Below are 17,755 nucleotides of genomic sequence, written 5' to 3'. Positions count from 1 at the left end.
GTTTAATTTTGATAAAAAAAATAATTTAAAATGACGCCTCGAAATAATTAATGAGCTACTAGCTTTCGCCCGCGACTCCGTCCGCGTGGAATTAAAAAATCCAAAAATGAATAGCCTATGTGTCCTTACAGACTATCCTCTACATCTATGCCAAATTTCATCGAGATCCGTTCAGCCGTTTAGGCTACACTCTAACAAACATCCATCCATCTAAACTTTCGCATTTATAATATTAGTAAGATCAGTAAGATAATATAGAAGCTTTTTAATCATATCACAAACTAATACGATTGTTTACTAAGAACTAGTTATACGTATTTTTGAATGTGTCTCAGTATCATTTGCGTGCACAACTAAAGTAATGTTTTTCTTAGCGACTTCCACCGTGTTCCGTGATAAATAATATTTAAAGTGCTAAAAAAAATAACTTCAGGTGGCGAGCTGCAGGAGGCGCGGGAGGCTCTAGCGCGAGCGGACTCCAGCAGTTCGGACTCTGAAGACGAGAGCGGCACCAAGAAGAAGAAGGATCAAGATAAACCTACTGAAGAAGTATGTATTTTTACAATAGAAGACAAATAATCACATTTAAAACCAATTTAGTTTTTACATTTGTACTGATAAATTAGTTTCCAATGATAGTACAGTGTGTTGTCATCCACTTGCCCTTATCCCTTACAGAGGGTCCATACATCCTCTTTCACACAATATATCCATACTTTCTTCGGTCTTCTTCTTCCTTTGTAGCCATCCACAGTCATTCTTAACACTTTCTGGTTTATGTTCCCATCGTTTCGTCGCATAACATGTCCATACCACGCTAACCTTTTGCTTCTCAATTTCTCCACCACTGGCGCTACTTTCAAACTTACTCTAATGTACACATTCTTAATGATGATCTTAAAGATTAGTTGTTCTGGAGATATATAGTAATTAATATCCATCCATCCAAACTTTCACGTTTGTGATATTGCCAAAAGCCCCTCTTCCACAGCAGTAAAACTTGAAAATTAGTCTTCTCCGGTCTTTATGGCTTAAATTGTGCGGTTCGCACCAGGCCAGTACAGTTGTAGCGTTCAATAACTGGCACGAGGTGAACGTTAACTGGTACCAGTGAGGCTATACAATCTATGATTGCAATAGGCAATATGCACATGACGCCAAATTGGACCAACTTTTTTTTAATTATACTTTATTTTCTATATGTATTTATTAAAAAAAATATTTTCTTTTGTCTACAAAAAATAAATAAATAAATAAAATATTGGTAGTGTATATTTTCGAGTAAACATTTTACATATAAAAGGAGGTTTATGTGAATCGAGGAATTATTTCGTTATTTTGTAGTGTATCGTTTTTTTGGGACTATTTTATCTTTCGTGTATTTTGGATTCGTTTTTTGTACATGTTTTTTTAATAATGTTGTACCAGGCCGTGGAGCGCATGGAGGAGCGCCTGGAGCTGGCGCACACGGACCAGAAACGGCTGTTCCTGATCGTGTTCCAGCGCTTCATCATGATCCTGTCGGAGCACCTCGTGCGCTGCGACACGGACGCGCGCGAGCACGACACGCACTGGTACCGCAGCACCGTCGCCCGTCTGAGACATGTCTTCCTCGTCGTGAGTATACCGCCGACAACAACGACAATTACATCAACAACAAGAACAACATCAACAACATCAACAACAACAACGACAATAACAACAATAACATCAACAACAATAACAACAATAACATCAACAACAATAACATCAACAACAACTACAATAACAACTAGAATAAGAACAATAACATCAACGATAACAACAACGACAATAATATCAACAACAACGACAACAACAACAAAAGCAACAACAACAACTTTCCCTTGTCCATACCACCATACATCACTATCAGCTAAAAATACACACACCCTTAAATACCCTCTTTTACACAATCCAATACATACTTTCTTCAGACTTCAACCTTTTTAGCCTATCTTATTTATTCTATACAAACAATAAAATTGGAGTGTCTGTTTGTAATGATGATGTATTTGCGTTGCTGATTAATAAAATCGCATTTTTTTTGTCTGTCTGTCTGTCTGTCTGTCCGTCCGCAAGCCGCGTTTGTTCCGGGTAACCTCAGAAACGCTTGGGCTGATTTTGACCTGACTTTTAACGGTAGCTGATATAGACGGCCATGTTACAGGCTACTTTTCTTATCTTAATATTGGGTGGACGATGTCGCGGGCAACAGCTAGTAGTTATCTAAAGTCCATTATTGTGTTACAGCATCACGAGCAAGTGCAGAAGTATAGCAGCACGCTGGAGACGCTGCTGTTCACGCAGGACCTGGACCCTCACATCCTGGATGTGTTCCACCAGTTCGTGGCGCTCACCGCATAACCCCCAACGCCCTCCAACCCCCAAAAGACTGCAAACCGTACGCAGGATATGGATACTGTGTTTTATAGTGAATTGTGACATTGTGAATGTTATTATAACGGTCAAATATTGAAACGAATCTTAAATGTTATAAAGAAGAAAGATTTATATTTTTGTATGTATTGAAATTACTCAAAAATTGGACAGATTAAAAATATCTTTCATTGTTAACAAGCTGTATAATATCATAGGCATAAATTTTTTAATTCAACTCGGATGAAATTGCGAAAAAAGTAAGTCAATACTACGCTTCGTAAGCGACACTTAGAGCGGGCGCACTCATTTGACTAAAATATCGCACAATAGTTGTGCGATTGTCGATTGCTTCGCAGCCAATTCAACTGTTTAGTTGCACAACTAAAAATCGAGTAGTGTACGCATCTCCATATATGTAAGTTCATATGAATCAAAGCGGACTAAAAAGTTGTGCGATAGTTTAGTGAAAGGTGTGCGCGCTCTTACAATCTGATAGACGTCAAAAGTAAGGAATTATGCGTGGTCTTAACAATGTTACATGTTTAAATGGCGTTTCAGTATTCGGCCGTTAGTGTGCTAATTTAGTTTATTTATAAATGAAAGATCTTATCTAAGATTTCTTCGTATCATTTGTATTGTTATTCTAAAGTTTCATAATATAATTATTCTTCATAAAAATGCTAAAACAACTATGGCAGAATATTTTGTGGTATAAGATAAAAACAGGCTATAACTCGTTTAAAATGTTGCATGAAATAAAAATTTCTGCTTAAAAAGAAAATCTTTAATAAATAATATTCCATATAATTCTGCTATGTTTTGAATGATGTGAATTTGAAATAGTTAAATATTGGTTTTTGTTAGTATTAAGGTCGAAAACAGGATAATAAATTTGCATTGTTATTAGAATATAAACTAACTAGAATGTATAGAATTCTAATGAAAATAGTGTTTAAAGTGTGATTATTTTAAGATTACTATTACCACTTAGATTACAGGCGCAATTATAGATGCATTGTCTACGTAATAACGGAGAAAACGCAAAAAAAGAATATTTTATTTTTCTATGCACTCCTCCGTCAAATCTACTTCCCCTTTCCACTCTACGAAAATGATGGACAGAGAAAGGACTAGAAGTTATTTAAAGTGTTTCTACAATGAAAATGTTGCAGAAAATAAAAAAAATGTCACTGTCATACAATTGTCAGCATTTAGGAGGAAATAAAGATTACCGACTGTTATAAAATTGAGTTTTATTTATGTAAAAACCCGTTTTTATTTTTTTTTACTTTTTAAAAGTAGCTTATGTTCAAACTATGTTCTACATCTGTGTTTAATTTCATTGAGGTCTGTTTATCCGTTTTGGTAATAAGAAAGTAACATCAGCCATCCAAACTTTCTTTTCGGATATCAGTGTTTACACCTACAAAAACATAGTTTTAACCAAAAATTTGAGAAATATATAGACATTGTGACCATTTTTTCATCGGTACTTTTTAGGAACGCCTTACAAGGCTATACAAGTTTTAGATTTTTTTAATACATACAGAAATAAAAAATCCAAATCTTTCCTATTTATTATATAGTATAGAAATATATTTTTTTTTATAAGAAAAGGGGGCAAACGAGCTGCGAGAACAGAAAGGTGATCAATGACGCCCAGACATCCTCAACACCAGAGGAACTACAGATGCGTTGCCTTTGAAGAAATTGTAGGCTCGCTTCTTGAAGGATCCTAAGTCGTATTGGTTTGGAAATACCGCCGAGGACAGACCGTTCCACAACGCGGCTGTGTGATTTCAAAGAGAAATGAATTAAAACAACTTTTAAGACTAGTATCAGACTTTATTAGGAAAAAATAGACAACAATATTTCATATAACAATGGAAAAGTTAAGCCTTTAAATGTTTCATAAGTTCCTCGACGTCTAACTTAGAGCCGAGGTAGCACGGCGCGCGCTGGTGGATGTTGGTGGGCTGCACGTCCAGTAAGGGGACTTGGCCGTTAGAGGCCAAACCTCCAGCCTCCGATACTATGAACGACATCGGAATGCACTCGTAAAGAAGACGCAGCTGGAAATTAAATATTGTTTTATACAAATGAGAAATTATAAACAAATCTAATTTTTTTTCAAGGCTGTAATTACAGGATTTTTTTTCAAAAATTTCCACAAAAATACACAAAAAATATGTACATAAATTACGCGACGTTCTTAGGGTGAAGGAAAATATCGTGATGCAACCTGCACATATCGGCGAAGAAATTCAAAGATATGTGTGAAGTCAACCAACCCGCAGTGGGCCAGCGTGGTTGACTATGGCCTAGTCACTCTAACTTAGGGTAGGCTCCGAGCCCCTCGGTGGGGACGTATAGTGAGCTGGTGATGATGATGATGATGATGATGACACAAAAAAATGATATCATGAATGGAAAAGTGTTATGATAATTTCTCATATCAATTAAATTCGAGTATACTATTGTTATAAAACTAGCTTTTGCCTGTGACGGGCGCGCGAAATTGAAAAAACAGAACCAGCCTATGTGTTAAGTGTTCTTTAACTATGCCAAATTACATCGAAATCCGTTGAACAGTTTTTGGAGGTACGAAATAAAATCCATCTGAACTGTCACATTTATAATATTAGTAAGAAAGAAGATTATTTGAAATGAAGCAATAAAATCTATAAGGACACAAAGTATATTTTGCGGAAATTTGATTTACAGATGTAAAATGTACTGTGCCCATATGAAATAAGCCAATAAATACTTACTTTCCCGTTAGGTGCGGATTTAGTGGCAGGATACATGAAGATGCCGCCATACTTGATAGTCCTATGCACGTCGGCAACCATAGAGCCGACATACCGCGCGCCGTACGCTTTGCCGCTCGCGGGACGCTTCTTAGACTCTATATAACTCTTCAAACCCTCCTCCCATTCCGCTGCGTAACCTACAAATGTTTGATTGCTGTTATTTTCTTCATAGATGTTCTGATATACTGATCCTATAGCTTTAAATTAAAATATATAATAAAATAACGGAAGCTGGAAAGCTAAAAATTATAGTCAAATCAAACCATTATTTCACAAAAACAAAAAGTTTGAAATAAGCCAGATTACAGTGATTTGAAACATTTTGTTCATAATCAAGAGTATCAAAGGAATTTAACTTCACATATAGGCTTGTTAAACTAGACTTTTGACCAAGTAACTTAAACTAGTATAATATATTATTTATGCTAGGGGCAACAAACAGTTACAATTTGATTCTTTACAAGTCTTTAGATACATTTATACAAGAAAAACATATATAAACATGATTTCATACCTTCATTAATGGAATAGATGTTCCCCTTCTCAGGTATTCTCATATTAGGGTCGGTGAGTATGAATTCCCCGAGCGAGGGATCGTACATGAAGCCGTTAACCCCCCGCCCCCGGCCTAGCGCCAGCACCATCATGGTAGCGGAGCCATACAGCGCGTATCCCGCGGCCACCACCTCGCGCCCCGGACGTAACGCGTCAGACTCCGATGGCTCCCCTGATGATGTCTTTCTACACACGATGTTTAGTTACAATAGTTTAAAAGTACAGTTATGCACCGCTGGCGGGGTAGCCGGACAGTTTCAGACCTCGCCCCAAGATCTAAACCAGCCAACTACAATCACTTCCACAACTCATTGACGGACTATTATTGCCATTCTCTTTGCTGTTTTATGTCAATCTGCCATTATTTCTTTAAGCGATAACTAGCAGGTCTAGTTTAAATTTTACTATCTTTCACCAGCGATTCCGTTCGCGTGGAATTGAAAAAACAAAAGCATGTAGCCTACGAGTTCTTCTAGACTATATACATCTATGACAAATTTCATCGATATCCGTTCAACCGTTTAGGCTACGAACTCTAACAAACATCCATCCATCTAAACTTTTGCATTTATAATAATATGATTATACTGTCTACTTAACATATTAGGGTCCTTCGAGCCGGATAAAAATTTTACTTAAACTAACAGTCATATTATTTTAATGGTGAAAAAGTTCTTTAACTAAATATTAAGGGACTATGAATAACCGTTAAACTGGCATTGAAAAATAGCACTACATATACTTACTTATAAATACAGAAGATAGATCCAACGGAGACAAGACAGTCGATGTTAGAGGATCCGTCGAGAGGGTCAAAGCACACCACGTATTTGCCGCGTCTCTCGCTTTCCACCTATATACGACATTTTATCTTAAGCCAGCAAAAAAACAAGCAAAGGTAACGATAAAATCCGGCGTTAGCTTTCAGTTTTTTTCATGTTAACTATCATATAAACTAGCCTTCTCCCGCAACTCCGTCCGCGTTGATTTAAACAAAAAAAATGAATAGCCTATGCGTTCGTCCAGGCTTCTCTACATCTATACCATCATCGAAACCCGTTCAGTTCTTTAGGCTACAAACTCTAACAACCATTCCAATCCATTCATCCACCTAAACTTTCGCATTTATAACATTAGTATGACGTATGATCGAACAAAGAATACGTCAAACATATTTTTATTGATTACATTTATAAAAGAAGTTACACAAATAAAGACTCGATAAAAGAGCAAAGTGCATTCGGGTCGTTGTTCAAACGATGTCCGATATGTTCAATGTTATCAAATATATTCCATTATCTCCAATGTTAAGGGGACCTTTATTAAACAATCGATCTATTTGTCGACATACAATAATGTCTTCTTTATACAAAAATGTTATGGTGAATTTACACTGTCGTAATACCTTTAATGTTGCTAGCCCTCTCATTTTCTTCGAATAAAGCAGAGATGTCGATATATTTTATACAGGTGTGTATACGATAGTTGAAATTCGCGATTACGCTACGATTTTGAATTTGGAACCTATTCTTGAAGTCTAACTTTTTTATTAGTATCATATATTATAATTTTAATTTTTATCTCCAAATTAAAAATTGGGTCGATCGTTTCACCGATCATTTCCCATAGAATTAATCGGCCCAATGGGAACACTCCATGAATGAATTCATGTAAATAATTGCACTCACCTCTATAACTGAAGAGTTTTCTTCGGAAACCAGTAGACATGTTGTGAATGAAGATTTAAGAACGTTTATAAACAAGTCATTTGATAAAACATCTAGTTTCTTCACTTGTTCGCCTTGGACGTTAGTGTCCCCAGAGATACCATGCCTAAACAGAAATGCTGTTCATTATTTTTTCTACATTTAACTGCCCCACTCACAGCTTTATTGGACCCTTACTTTTAGTATGTGAAATCTGCACAACCCGATTATTTGTAAATATTTGGAAACAAAGTCTATTTATTCATTATTTATTGCAAGTCATTGCATTAAGATAAACAGCGAAACGTAATTTCGATTATTTCAATATAAAAAATCATATCCTAAATATATTTTATTATGTGTAATAAAAAACTATTGTTACTTTAAATTAATATAGTTGAATGTACTCACAGTTTAGCGATTCCGGCTTTCCTTACCGCCGATTGTATAGCCTTGACTGCTGTTTGTATAGAATTGAGAAGGTAAGTCAGGTCGCCAGTGGCTTCAGGAGCTGTTCTTTGCTGAGCCAAGACCCATCTGGTCAAGGTCATAGCATTCACATCGAAAGCCGGTCCTTGTTGTGTCATTTTTTTAATATTTTTAATCTATCCAACAAAGATGGCGGCGCGCGCGCTCAGCTGACGCCGTTCAACTGAGCGCCGCTAAATGTTTTACGAAACTGTAAAAGCGTTATGACGCTATCTATTCGAACATTTCATTATATCAATATGATGTAACATTTGTTATTTTTATTCGTAATCTACAATCCACTTTTGAAGGCTTGGCATTTTGATTTGAATAATTTATAAAGTTGTTTTTGAATTGGTCTAAACCGGATTGTAAAAATGGGTGTGTGCGGACGAAATGCATAATTAAATAGTTTGTACGCAAGTGTGGAGTAGGAATTAATATTTAAAGAGTAAATACAATAGAAATACTCTTATTGGAATATCTTCATTTATTAAGTTTAGCTTTTTAAAGTACAGTGAAATGAAATGACACATTAGTATCGTTTTTTATTTACTTCTTACAATTAGAGGTTAGGAATATATCATAAAAACCACGTAGTTTTTCGTTTCTTCGACCAAAAAATGGGCGTGTACGTGACGTAATACACAAAACGAATTGCTGTATATGTTGTTGATCATAAAACAAGTTTTTTTACCTTGACTTTTAATCAGTTTCTTCGACATGTCTTGATAATAGTCAAACAGATTGTATTCGTTTTAAATGGAATAATTTATAGAGATATTTTGTAGTGACGGGTAGGAAATAAAATAAAATGTAGGATAGAAAAAAAAAACTTAATTGTGGAACCTTTATTTATGAACAACAGATATTTTTACAATCAAATAAACAGAGGTACAGTTTGGAATGTTAAGTTTGTGACGTGCCAGCGTACTTTGTTTCCATAAACACGCCATTTTTACCAGAATTTATTAGAATAATATGACAAACGTTTTGTTACGCTACTCAAAAAGTTACATTGGAACATGCAAAACTAAAAAAAATTAAAAAAAAAAACAATTCTTTATAAATTTATTTTTATGTGCTGATTTAAAATTATATTATTTTTTGGTATTTCTAAACCGAAATGATTTTAATTATAGGAAAAATAAGACTATAAAGAACACCAAAGGGTAAATTAAAAAAAATTGTGCGAAAATATTACTGTAAAAATATTTAAACAGCTACCATCTACATCACAACAGTGGAACGTTAATTTACTTAATTAAAAAATCACATAGCCTTGATCTTTAACTTAAAATATGAGGGAATGAAATGACAACCACAAAAATTAATTACAACTTATATCTACGCGGCATAGCCCCGGCGTCAACGCGTTTGCGACGTATTGTTTTTTTCTATAATAATATTCAGATATCTTAGCTCTTCAGTATAACCATGACATTGAACCGTCAAGACAGTTGAATAGACCCCTAACTTTATGTTATTGTTCACTTAGATTAAGTTCTCATAAGTCGCTTTCACGTTGACACACGAGCCCTTCTTCGAGATATTACCGAATCTTCAAACAAAATTCTATCAAAATATTAACATCTTTGGATTTTCTAAATGCGAGAGCCGTTTGGACGGAATCATATTAGAAATATGGCTAGAAACAATTAAACATCAATATAAAAATATTTATAAGCCAACTATATTTTAATTTTATGATTTGATCGCATAATAATTTTAAATCCAAAATTGACAAGGCTTCAAGCCTGATTTGGTCAATGCACCTTTATATTAGCTTATTTAAGCCAATGTCTTAAAAATAAGTAGCACAAAGTGTAAATATTTGGAATTAATCACTGGAAAGCACTTATTAGTTATTCCGTCATCTCTTGTCATTTAATCATTAATAAGGGATAAATTCTCTTCCGATATCTTCTCTAAGCATTTACTATTCAAAGAAGTCAAATTACAATTAGCAATATCTTCTTCTATCTCCCTTTCGAGTATCTCGAAGTCGTCATTCTCCGAATATTTCAAACATTCGTCCGAAGATGAGTCCTGATAGCTCATAACATTTTCAATATTCACTTCAACCTCCTCATTTTTCCTATCCTTCATAATCAACGAAGGACTACTATTACTTAAAACGCGGCTCTCTTTAGTTATTCTGGGAAAGAAATCTGATTTAGGTCTCGCTTTGTTTTCTATACGTTTCCTTATTGGTCGTTTATCTTTGGGTATAACACGTTGTATGCGTTCCTCTATTAATGATATGCTTCGTTTGAATACAACTGTATCTTGTGGTCCATTTTCCCTCAAACCATCGATGGCGTCCCTCGATTCTGTATCGGAATTATCACATCTGAAGTAAATAGTATCACAGCCGTTTTCTTGCTTCACTTTTATAAGACAGCAATCGTCCTCTTTTTCACAGAGTATCTCATGTAAAGAGCCATGCAGAGGGATCAGTTTCACTTTACCGCCAAAGTTCTCTTGCATCTGTGTGGATAGATCGTCATCTATGTACAAGTCTTCGGTACTTCGAGCTTCCTGTGAATTGAATAAACAGTACTAAGCATTTGAGTTGACACATGAGCCCATAGAGTACTCATACTTCCGACGTGCCAAAACATAGTCAAAAGTAAATGTACCATCTGAATTATCAGAGAATTTTATAGTTTTCAGTAGTCCCTAAATTTTAACAACCCATATAATATACAAAAAAAAATAAACCAGGTGTTACTGAACTAGCGTAAAATTAAAATACCGTAAAACATCTATGTTATTCAGCGAAAACGTAGCTTTTTAATGCTGATAGAATTTTTTAAATCTGCTTAGTAGTTTTTGAGTTATTTTAATACATACAAAAATACAAATCGTTCCTCTTTATTTTAGTATAGATGTAATTTATATACATTTATTAGTATAGATATGGAAATTAAAAAAATAAATCGATATTCAAATTACCTGAATAGCATTAAAAGCTTGGCATCTCTTCAACGAATTAACTTGTATATCTTCGAGAGGTATCTCTTCTTCCTGGATTTTGTCTTTACCCGGGTTAGGATCACATATTGTCACATTTACACAATTATCTAGAACTTGTAGACTATTCTCTCCAGATCTACTGAAAGTTATTTGTAGTAACGGTTTATTGTTACCGTTAATTTTAACCCTGGAAAAAGATTTAACGGTTTCCTTCTTAGATTGTTCCGTTTCTGCATTCAAGCCTTCGAGAACATTCGACACGCCTTTGTTAAGTATTTCCTCACGCGCGGTCGAATCTTCGAAATCTTCGTGATTCTGGAATTCTTTTCTGATCAGTTCTCGTATGAACTCTTCGATACTTCGCGTGCTGGTAGACTGGTCTACCTTTGGTTCTTTAACGTCAAACGAACTTGAAGACCTACAATATTATTGAATTGTATAAATTGACATATTAAATAAATAATGAAAAAGCAATTAGCTAATAAAAGTTAATAGAACAAGCGATGTAGTTGAATTTCCCAGTGCCTAAATGTACAAAAACATTGTCATCTCTCTTACTTTCTAATAAAAAACAGAGACAGCATTACTTTTGTATATAAGCGGAAATTCACGGTAATGAGCGGATTACATTTGGCCAGTATAGTTAGACAGTTGCAATCGCCATAGATCACTGGCGCCAGTTATACTGACAAAAACAACCCAGTTATTGAGCGCTACTGTACTGGCCTAGTGATACCACGCACAATAGTTTTAACCCCCACTTCGGCGTAATTTTATGTAACAAAAAAACTGATCATTTTAGTAGCATATTTTTGGATATGAAACAAGTTCATTTTTTTAATTGTTTGTCACACTGGTCAATACTTGTATTAGGTATTAGGGGTAATGGTATTAGGGGTAATAGTATTAGGGGTAATCGTATTAGGGGTAATGGTGTGTCAAGCGAGGACAAGCATAAACAAATAATGTCACCCTCTACTGCTGTCTCTCTTCCACGTATGACAACTGTCAGTATCGAATGCGAAGTTGACACTCTTCGACATCCCGCCCGAGTGGCATAACTGATCCCATGGATGACCTGAAATGGTTAGCGTAAACACTATTTATTTATTTATAAGGTACACCAATTGCATGTTCAAAATTCACAACCAAATTAAGTATATTATATACAAAAAAAAACAAAAACACTAAACATATGAATTTTCTTCGATTTCCCAAAGGTAGGTTGCGTTAGGATTTTTGTTTCTGAAATAGTAAACATTAACGAAACATCACCTGTTATCGCGAATAATTCTCTGAAAAATATCTCAATTTTGAACAGTATACAATATCACAAATTAGAATATAGTCAAAACAGAATCATTCTTCTAAAAATAATACCAAACATTAACAGGACGTAATTTATTTTGTCAATTTTAGTTATTTGCTGTTAATAATGACAAATATTAGACCCACATAAAATATATATCTACCATAACCTTCATATTAAAATTATTAAGAAAACATTGTATGAACTATAAATGTTAGTAAATTAAACCCAACCATGCAAAACAATTATTTATTACCACTAAGTAATGTGCACACAAAAGCTTAAGCATACAAATGAGTTCTGTCAAAATATGTTAAAAAAAACATAAACCTCATCCTTACATACTATAAAAAAACAGAGTTAAAAAGTTATTTAGAAAAGAATCAGCTAAGGATAAGCTATTGTTATAAGTGAACTTAAGTTAGTGAAAACAAGCCTTAAATATAAAATTGTGCATAGAACAAAGCAATGATCCAAAAATCGTATCTAATGAAGTGATTCTTAGCAAGAAACCGAAATGAAAAAAAAAATAATCTGACCAGAAATATAAACCCCTCGTCATATTGCAGATAAACATGGAACGATTTCTTTACGTATTAGAAAATAATAAAGAAGCCGATTCAACCCCCCACCCCCGGGGTTTTTAAATTTTTGGTTCTATAACCTTATTCCTATTACAAACTACATACTTAGTTAAAAAAAGATAGCTTAATTTAAAACACAAGAATTATATTTTTAAAGGAATAATATCTAAAAATAATTATTTAAAATAAAAATAAACGCACATTAAGCATATTGTGAATTATTTCTCAAACATAACAATAACCAAATTCTTCATTAATCTTAATAATATTAAAAATTTTAAACACCAATCAATGACAATCACACAAATACAATAAAAATGACAAATATTGAACAAAACATTTCTTAGGTTATAATTCTTTTACATGTTTCGTTAATACTAAAAAAAAGTGCATAGCATACATACAGCCTTACAAAGAATACAAAAATCTATTCTAGAAAAGTCTGAATCGCATTTATTATGCACATTTAAACATTATGTTCAGATTTTTTATATTCTTGTTAAACCAAACCAAGCGTGCAACCCTTAGTGTTAATTAAGTATGAGAAATGTAGACTTAGTAAATGTGGATGTGGGATTTAGAACAAAATTTGCCAAAACAGCATCATATTCCTTTAAAATTAGATATAGCAATAACTAGTATGTAATATGATATTTATGTTTACATTACTAAGGATTTAATTCGGCAAATGCTTTCCACTGATCTATATTAAATGGATAGGCGATGAGATAGAAAAAGTTTTTGCTTCGTTCCCACTTTTACTGTTGATAATATTGAGTTTAAATTATCTGTATTAGAATTTTCCCCACCATATCACTCGAAATCGATAATTTCAAATCGGAGAAAACTGAACAGACAGAAAGTACCATGTATTAATTTCACAGTAAAAATATGACAAAAGACAAAGCGGCTGCTTAAATTCGTCAAATAGCGAAAGCAACTGCTCATAAACCTTTTTAAAGATGTGTTGCATTCCTTTAATCAACAGAGAGGACACAGAAACATTCCCCTTACACATGCGTCAAATCCCCAAATTGTACGAATATAATAGAAATAGGTAGAAGAGTAATTAAAAAGGATAATATATGGCATATCCAGTAAATATAGATCAGTGCATCACTGACCGTTCTTGTTAGTGGTGCGGGGAGCGCGGGGCGGGCGCGGCGCGGGGCGGGGCAGCGCGCTCGCTGATGACGTCATCGCTACGCAGTGGGATGCCGGCTTCATTGCACGTACTTCACTCCTATAAAAACACAATAGCCTATGAGTTCTTCCATCCTCTACATCTATACCAAATTTCATTGAAATTCTTTCAGCCGTTTACAAACATCCATCTATCTAAAATTCGCATTTATAATATTAGTATGAGTAACTTTTGCCTATTAAGTAACTTTCGCATTCATATTTGAAGTACGATCTATACATGATGTATTTAGGTTGCTTACGAATACACGTTTTTTTAGTTTTGTATTTCTATCTGTCTACAAGTCTATGTTTTTCAGAATAATATTTGAAACGGCTAAAATTGTCTGAAAAGTAGCTCATGAATGCGGGTATAATATAACCTGTTTTTTCTTTTTTTTCCTTATACATCCAAATGTAGATAAATGAAAAATATTATGAGAGTCAAATAAAATCGTAATATTACGACTATTCTATTACTGTCCTTATATATATTATTGGACAGAACTATGTACGATATCATGATACAAAGATAAGAAAACTTTGAGAAACGCCGCAACAATGATTTTGATTTAAAATGACTTGTATTTTACTTAACAGATAACAATTCTTTAAGATAGTGGTCGAGGTTTTTATCCATTGGTCCTATAGAAGGCTCTTTTATTAAACAAATCTTTATTTATTACTAGCTGTTACCCGTGACTTTACGCGGAATTAAAAAGTAAGTCTATATATTTCCCCAGGCAGTGTTCAACACCTATACCCTTTTTTAAATAGAGAAGATTTTTAGTTAATTTACTATTTCTTTTACTATTCCAACTAAACTCGTAAACTTGTGCTAAGGTTTACAACTAATGGAATGGCGGAATTCGAACCCTTGACCACATGACCACACCACCCTAACCTAGGTTATCGGTGCTTTTATCCAGATCTTACAAACATCCATCCATCCATCCATACATTCAAACCTTTAACTTTAAATATTAAGTTTCTTACTTATTATCATCAGGCAGTGACATAGATCTCGTGGTCTTCCTATTAGCTTCATATATCCATCGCTCGTGTATGGCGACCAGCGGCTTCACGTTCACATTGGCCAGCTCCTCAGCCTTGTTCTTCGAGCTGGTCTTCGGAGACCTCAGAGACCACGAGCTGGCGCGAGGACGCGGCTCTTCGGCGAGGAAATCAAGTGGCGGCTCCACCCTGGAAACATATATAGAAATAATTTAATAAAATGCAAAAAATAATTAAAAAACACAATTGCCTTTATACTAACTTTTAAGCTAATAACAATTTGTATTTTAAATACTAAGCCATGATCAAGAATACATTTGAAATGTTACAAGAATAAAATTGAATACATTATGAAACTTCGCTGGAACTAGCTGTTCCCGTGCGGTTTCATCCGCATGATATTATAAAAACTTTATTACGACCACTGCCCATGAACAAATAGCCAATATTCAGATGCGTTACCTACTCTTAATCGCCGGAGGATATTACTCTTTCTCTTCTTATGCGTCTCCTCCATCGTCAAATTTACTTTCTCTTCACATCCTGTCCTTATAAAAAAGGTGGAAAGAGAAAAGACTAAAATTAGGCCTCCAGCACGCAGAAGGTTCTGATCTCCGCTCCGGTCTGTGAAGGTCTGTTCTTCACTTTGGTCTGTGAAAATTTGCTCTCCACTCCATTCTTTAAAGGCCTACTCTCCACTCTGGTCTGTAAAAGTCTATTCTCCACTCCGGTCCGTAAAAGTCTATTCTCCACCTCGGTCTGTAAAATTCTATTCTCCACCTCAGTCTGTAAAAGTCTATTCTCCACTCCGGTCTGTAAGTCTATTTTCCACTCCGGTCTGTAAAAGTCTATTCTCCACCTCGGTCTGTAAAAGTCTATTCTCCACTCCGGTCTGTAAAAGTCTATTCTCCACTCCGGTTTGTCAAAGTCTATTCTCCACCTCGGTCTGTAAAAGTCTATTCTCCACTCCGGTCTGTAAAAGTCTATTCTCCACTCCGGTCTGTAAAAGTCTATTCTCCACTCCGGTTTGTCAAAGTCTATTCTCCACTTCGGTCTGTAAAAGTCTATTCTCCACTCTGGTCTGTAAAAATCTATTCTCCACTTCGGTCTGTAAAAGTCTATTCTCCACTCCGGTCTGTAAAAGTCTATTCTCCACTCCGGTCTGTGAAAGTCTATTCTCCACTACGGCTTATAAAAGTCTATTCTCCACTTCGGTCTGTAAAAGTCTATTCTCTACTCTGGTCTGTAAAAATCTATTCTCCACTCCGGCCTGTAAAAGTCTATTCTCCACTCCGGTCTGTAAGTCTATTCTCCACTCCGGTCTGTAAAAGTCTATTCTCCACTTCGGTCTGTAATAGTCTATTCTCTACTCCGGTCTGTAAAGGTCTGTTCTCTACTCCGGTCTGTGTGGGGATACTTACCGTTTAAGTCCGGTGTAGCTGTCTCTGGTTGTGTGGTCCGAGTCAGGCGAGCAGGCGGCGTGCGGGAAGGGCGGGGAGCGTGGCGGGCTGGCGGGCTTCGAGCACGAACTTTCCGCGTCCGCTTCGTTACCAGACCCCAACCCTAGCGGAGATGTTTGAGTCTCTTTTTCATATGCTGAAATGTTAAAAAAGTCACATCTTATGCCGGAATCTATAACTCAGTATTATTAAAAACTATATTCTATAAGGAATTGTAATACTGATTAGACTGATAAAGTGAATTTTAATACTGATTTTGTATGTGTCAGGCCACGGAAATAAAATAATTCGCTAGACTTATTTGTTATATTGGTTGAAAATTAATTTACGTTTAATCTAAAAATTAGAAAGTTAAAATTGTGCTAAAAAGTAATTGATTATACGTTTTTAACGCATCATATAGCAATTTACACAATCATAATTTATAGTTATTAAAAACTTTAAAAAAACTAGGTAAACTCACCTTCTTTGACTGAAGTATTTTCCCGGACTTTCTCCGCACTTTTCTGTCCACTAAAATCACCAGAGAGCCAGGCGTTCTTCCTCAATTTGTTACTCCTAGCTATAGGCGTTGCGGGCAAACTGTAGTGTTTTATATCGAAATTATACGAAGATCTTTCATTACAATCATTATCTTTGACAATAGCTTTAAGAGAATCCAATTTAAAATCAGGTACTTTAATATGCAAAGGTTTGTAAGACTGCGGAGTAAAACTGCGGCTTAATTTGGTTGAACTTTTATCTTTAGTATCACTGCATGTTAGATTAAAACCTCTTGTATCTGGACTTAGAATACTGCAATATTCAGTTGAATCACTTTTATGTAACACGGGTGTAACTAATTCTTTGACTCTTGGTTGTTTAGCTTGAACTGGTGTTGAACAAACACTTGAGAAGTCATTATCTGGTAGATGTTGGAATTTGAGGAATGGTTGTAAGTTGTCTGTGGCCGTTTCGTCTGATATGAAACTCTCTGGTTGTTTGATTGTTTCTATTTGTGCATGTCTCAATGTTTCGTATGGGCTGGTTAGTGTTTGCGAGACTGTCTCTGATGTATTATGCGGTTGTTGGTGTATCCTAGCACTGGTACAATCGGAATCAGTAGGAGAAGTGTCCCAACTCTGGTTGCTAAAGTTGGATATTGTTTTAGGTAATTTCGTCGCTATTATGATATACTCCATATCGTCAAGGTCACTCTGAAATTAAAGTTTAAATGAAATAAATAAAAATGGTAAGGAAGACATGAAAAAATATCTTACTAATATTATAAATGCGTTTATATGGA

At 34.9% G+C, this 17,755-nt stretch overlaps 3 protein-coding genes across 3 annotated transcripts in view; 1 reads left to right on the top strand and 2 right to left on the bottom strand.

Annotated features, from left to right (window-relative positions):
• The window catches only part of LOC106104877 (nuclear cap-binding protein subunit 1), a 16,584-nt gene extending 12,944 nt beyond the window's left edge, over nt 1-3,640 (top strand). The window contains 3 exon segments of the mRNA XM_013285072.1: nt 360-549; nt 1,429-1,617; nt 2,272-3,640. Of these exon segments, the coding sequence (XP_013140526.1) occupies nt 360-549; nt 1,429-1,617; nt 2,272-2,385 (493 nt within the window). The 3' untranslated portion in view covers nt 2,386-3,640.
• A 584-nt stretch (nt 3,641-4,224) lies between these two features.
• On the bottom strand, nt 4,225-8,259 carry LOC106104861 (fructose-1,6-bisphosphatase 1). Its single transcript, XM_013285048.1, has 6 exons — nt 7,886-8,259; nt 7,457-7,601; nt 6,515-6,621; nt 5,728-5,954; nt 5,172-5,350; nt 4,225-4,472 (listed from the first exon to the last, which is right to left on the bottom strand). Exons 1-6 carry the CDS (start codon nt 8,059-8,061, stop codon nt 4,293-4,295), a joined length of 1,014 nt encoding a protein of 337 aa, XP_013140502.1. The 5' UTR covers nt 8,062-8,259; the 3' UTR covers nt 4,225-4,292.
• A 519-nt stretch (nt 8,260-8,778) lies between these two features.
• LOC106104733 overlaps nt 8,779-17,755 on the bottom strand; it is a 21,705-nt gene continuing 12,728 nt past the window's right edge. Inside the window, exons 8-14 of the mRNA XM_013284864.1 lie at nt 16,934-17,666; nt 16,432-16,606; nt 14,993-15,199; nt 13,939-14,057; nt 11,894-11,999; nt 10,901-11,339; nt 8,779-10,483 (exon numbers count right to left, since the gene is read on the bottom strand). Coding sequence (XP_013140318.1) covers nt 9,830-10,483; nt 10,901-11,339; nt 11,894-11,999; nt 13,939-14,057; nt 14,993-15,199; nt 16,432-16,606; nt 16,934-17,666 — 2,433 coding nt within the window. The 3' untranslated portion in view covers nt 8,779-9,829. The remainder of the gene's footprint in view (nt 10,484-10,900; nt 11,340-11,893; nt 12,000-13,938; nt 14,058-14,992; nt 15,200-16,431; nt 16,607-16,933; nt 17,667-17,755) is intronic.

The sequence above is a fragment of the Papilio polytes genome, unplaced genomic scaffold, assembly GCF_000836215.1.
Source record: "Papilio polytes unplaced genomic scaffold, Ppol_1.0 DF823399.1, whole genome shotgun sequence".
Lineage (NCBI taxonomy): Eukaryota > Metazoa > Arthropoda > Insecta > Lepidoptera > Papilionidae > Papilio > Papilio polytes.
This window is presented reverse-complemented; position numbering and strand designations above follow the sequence as displayed.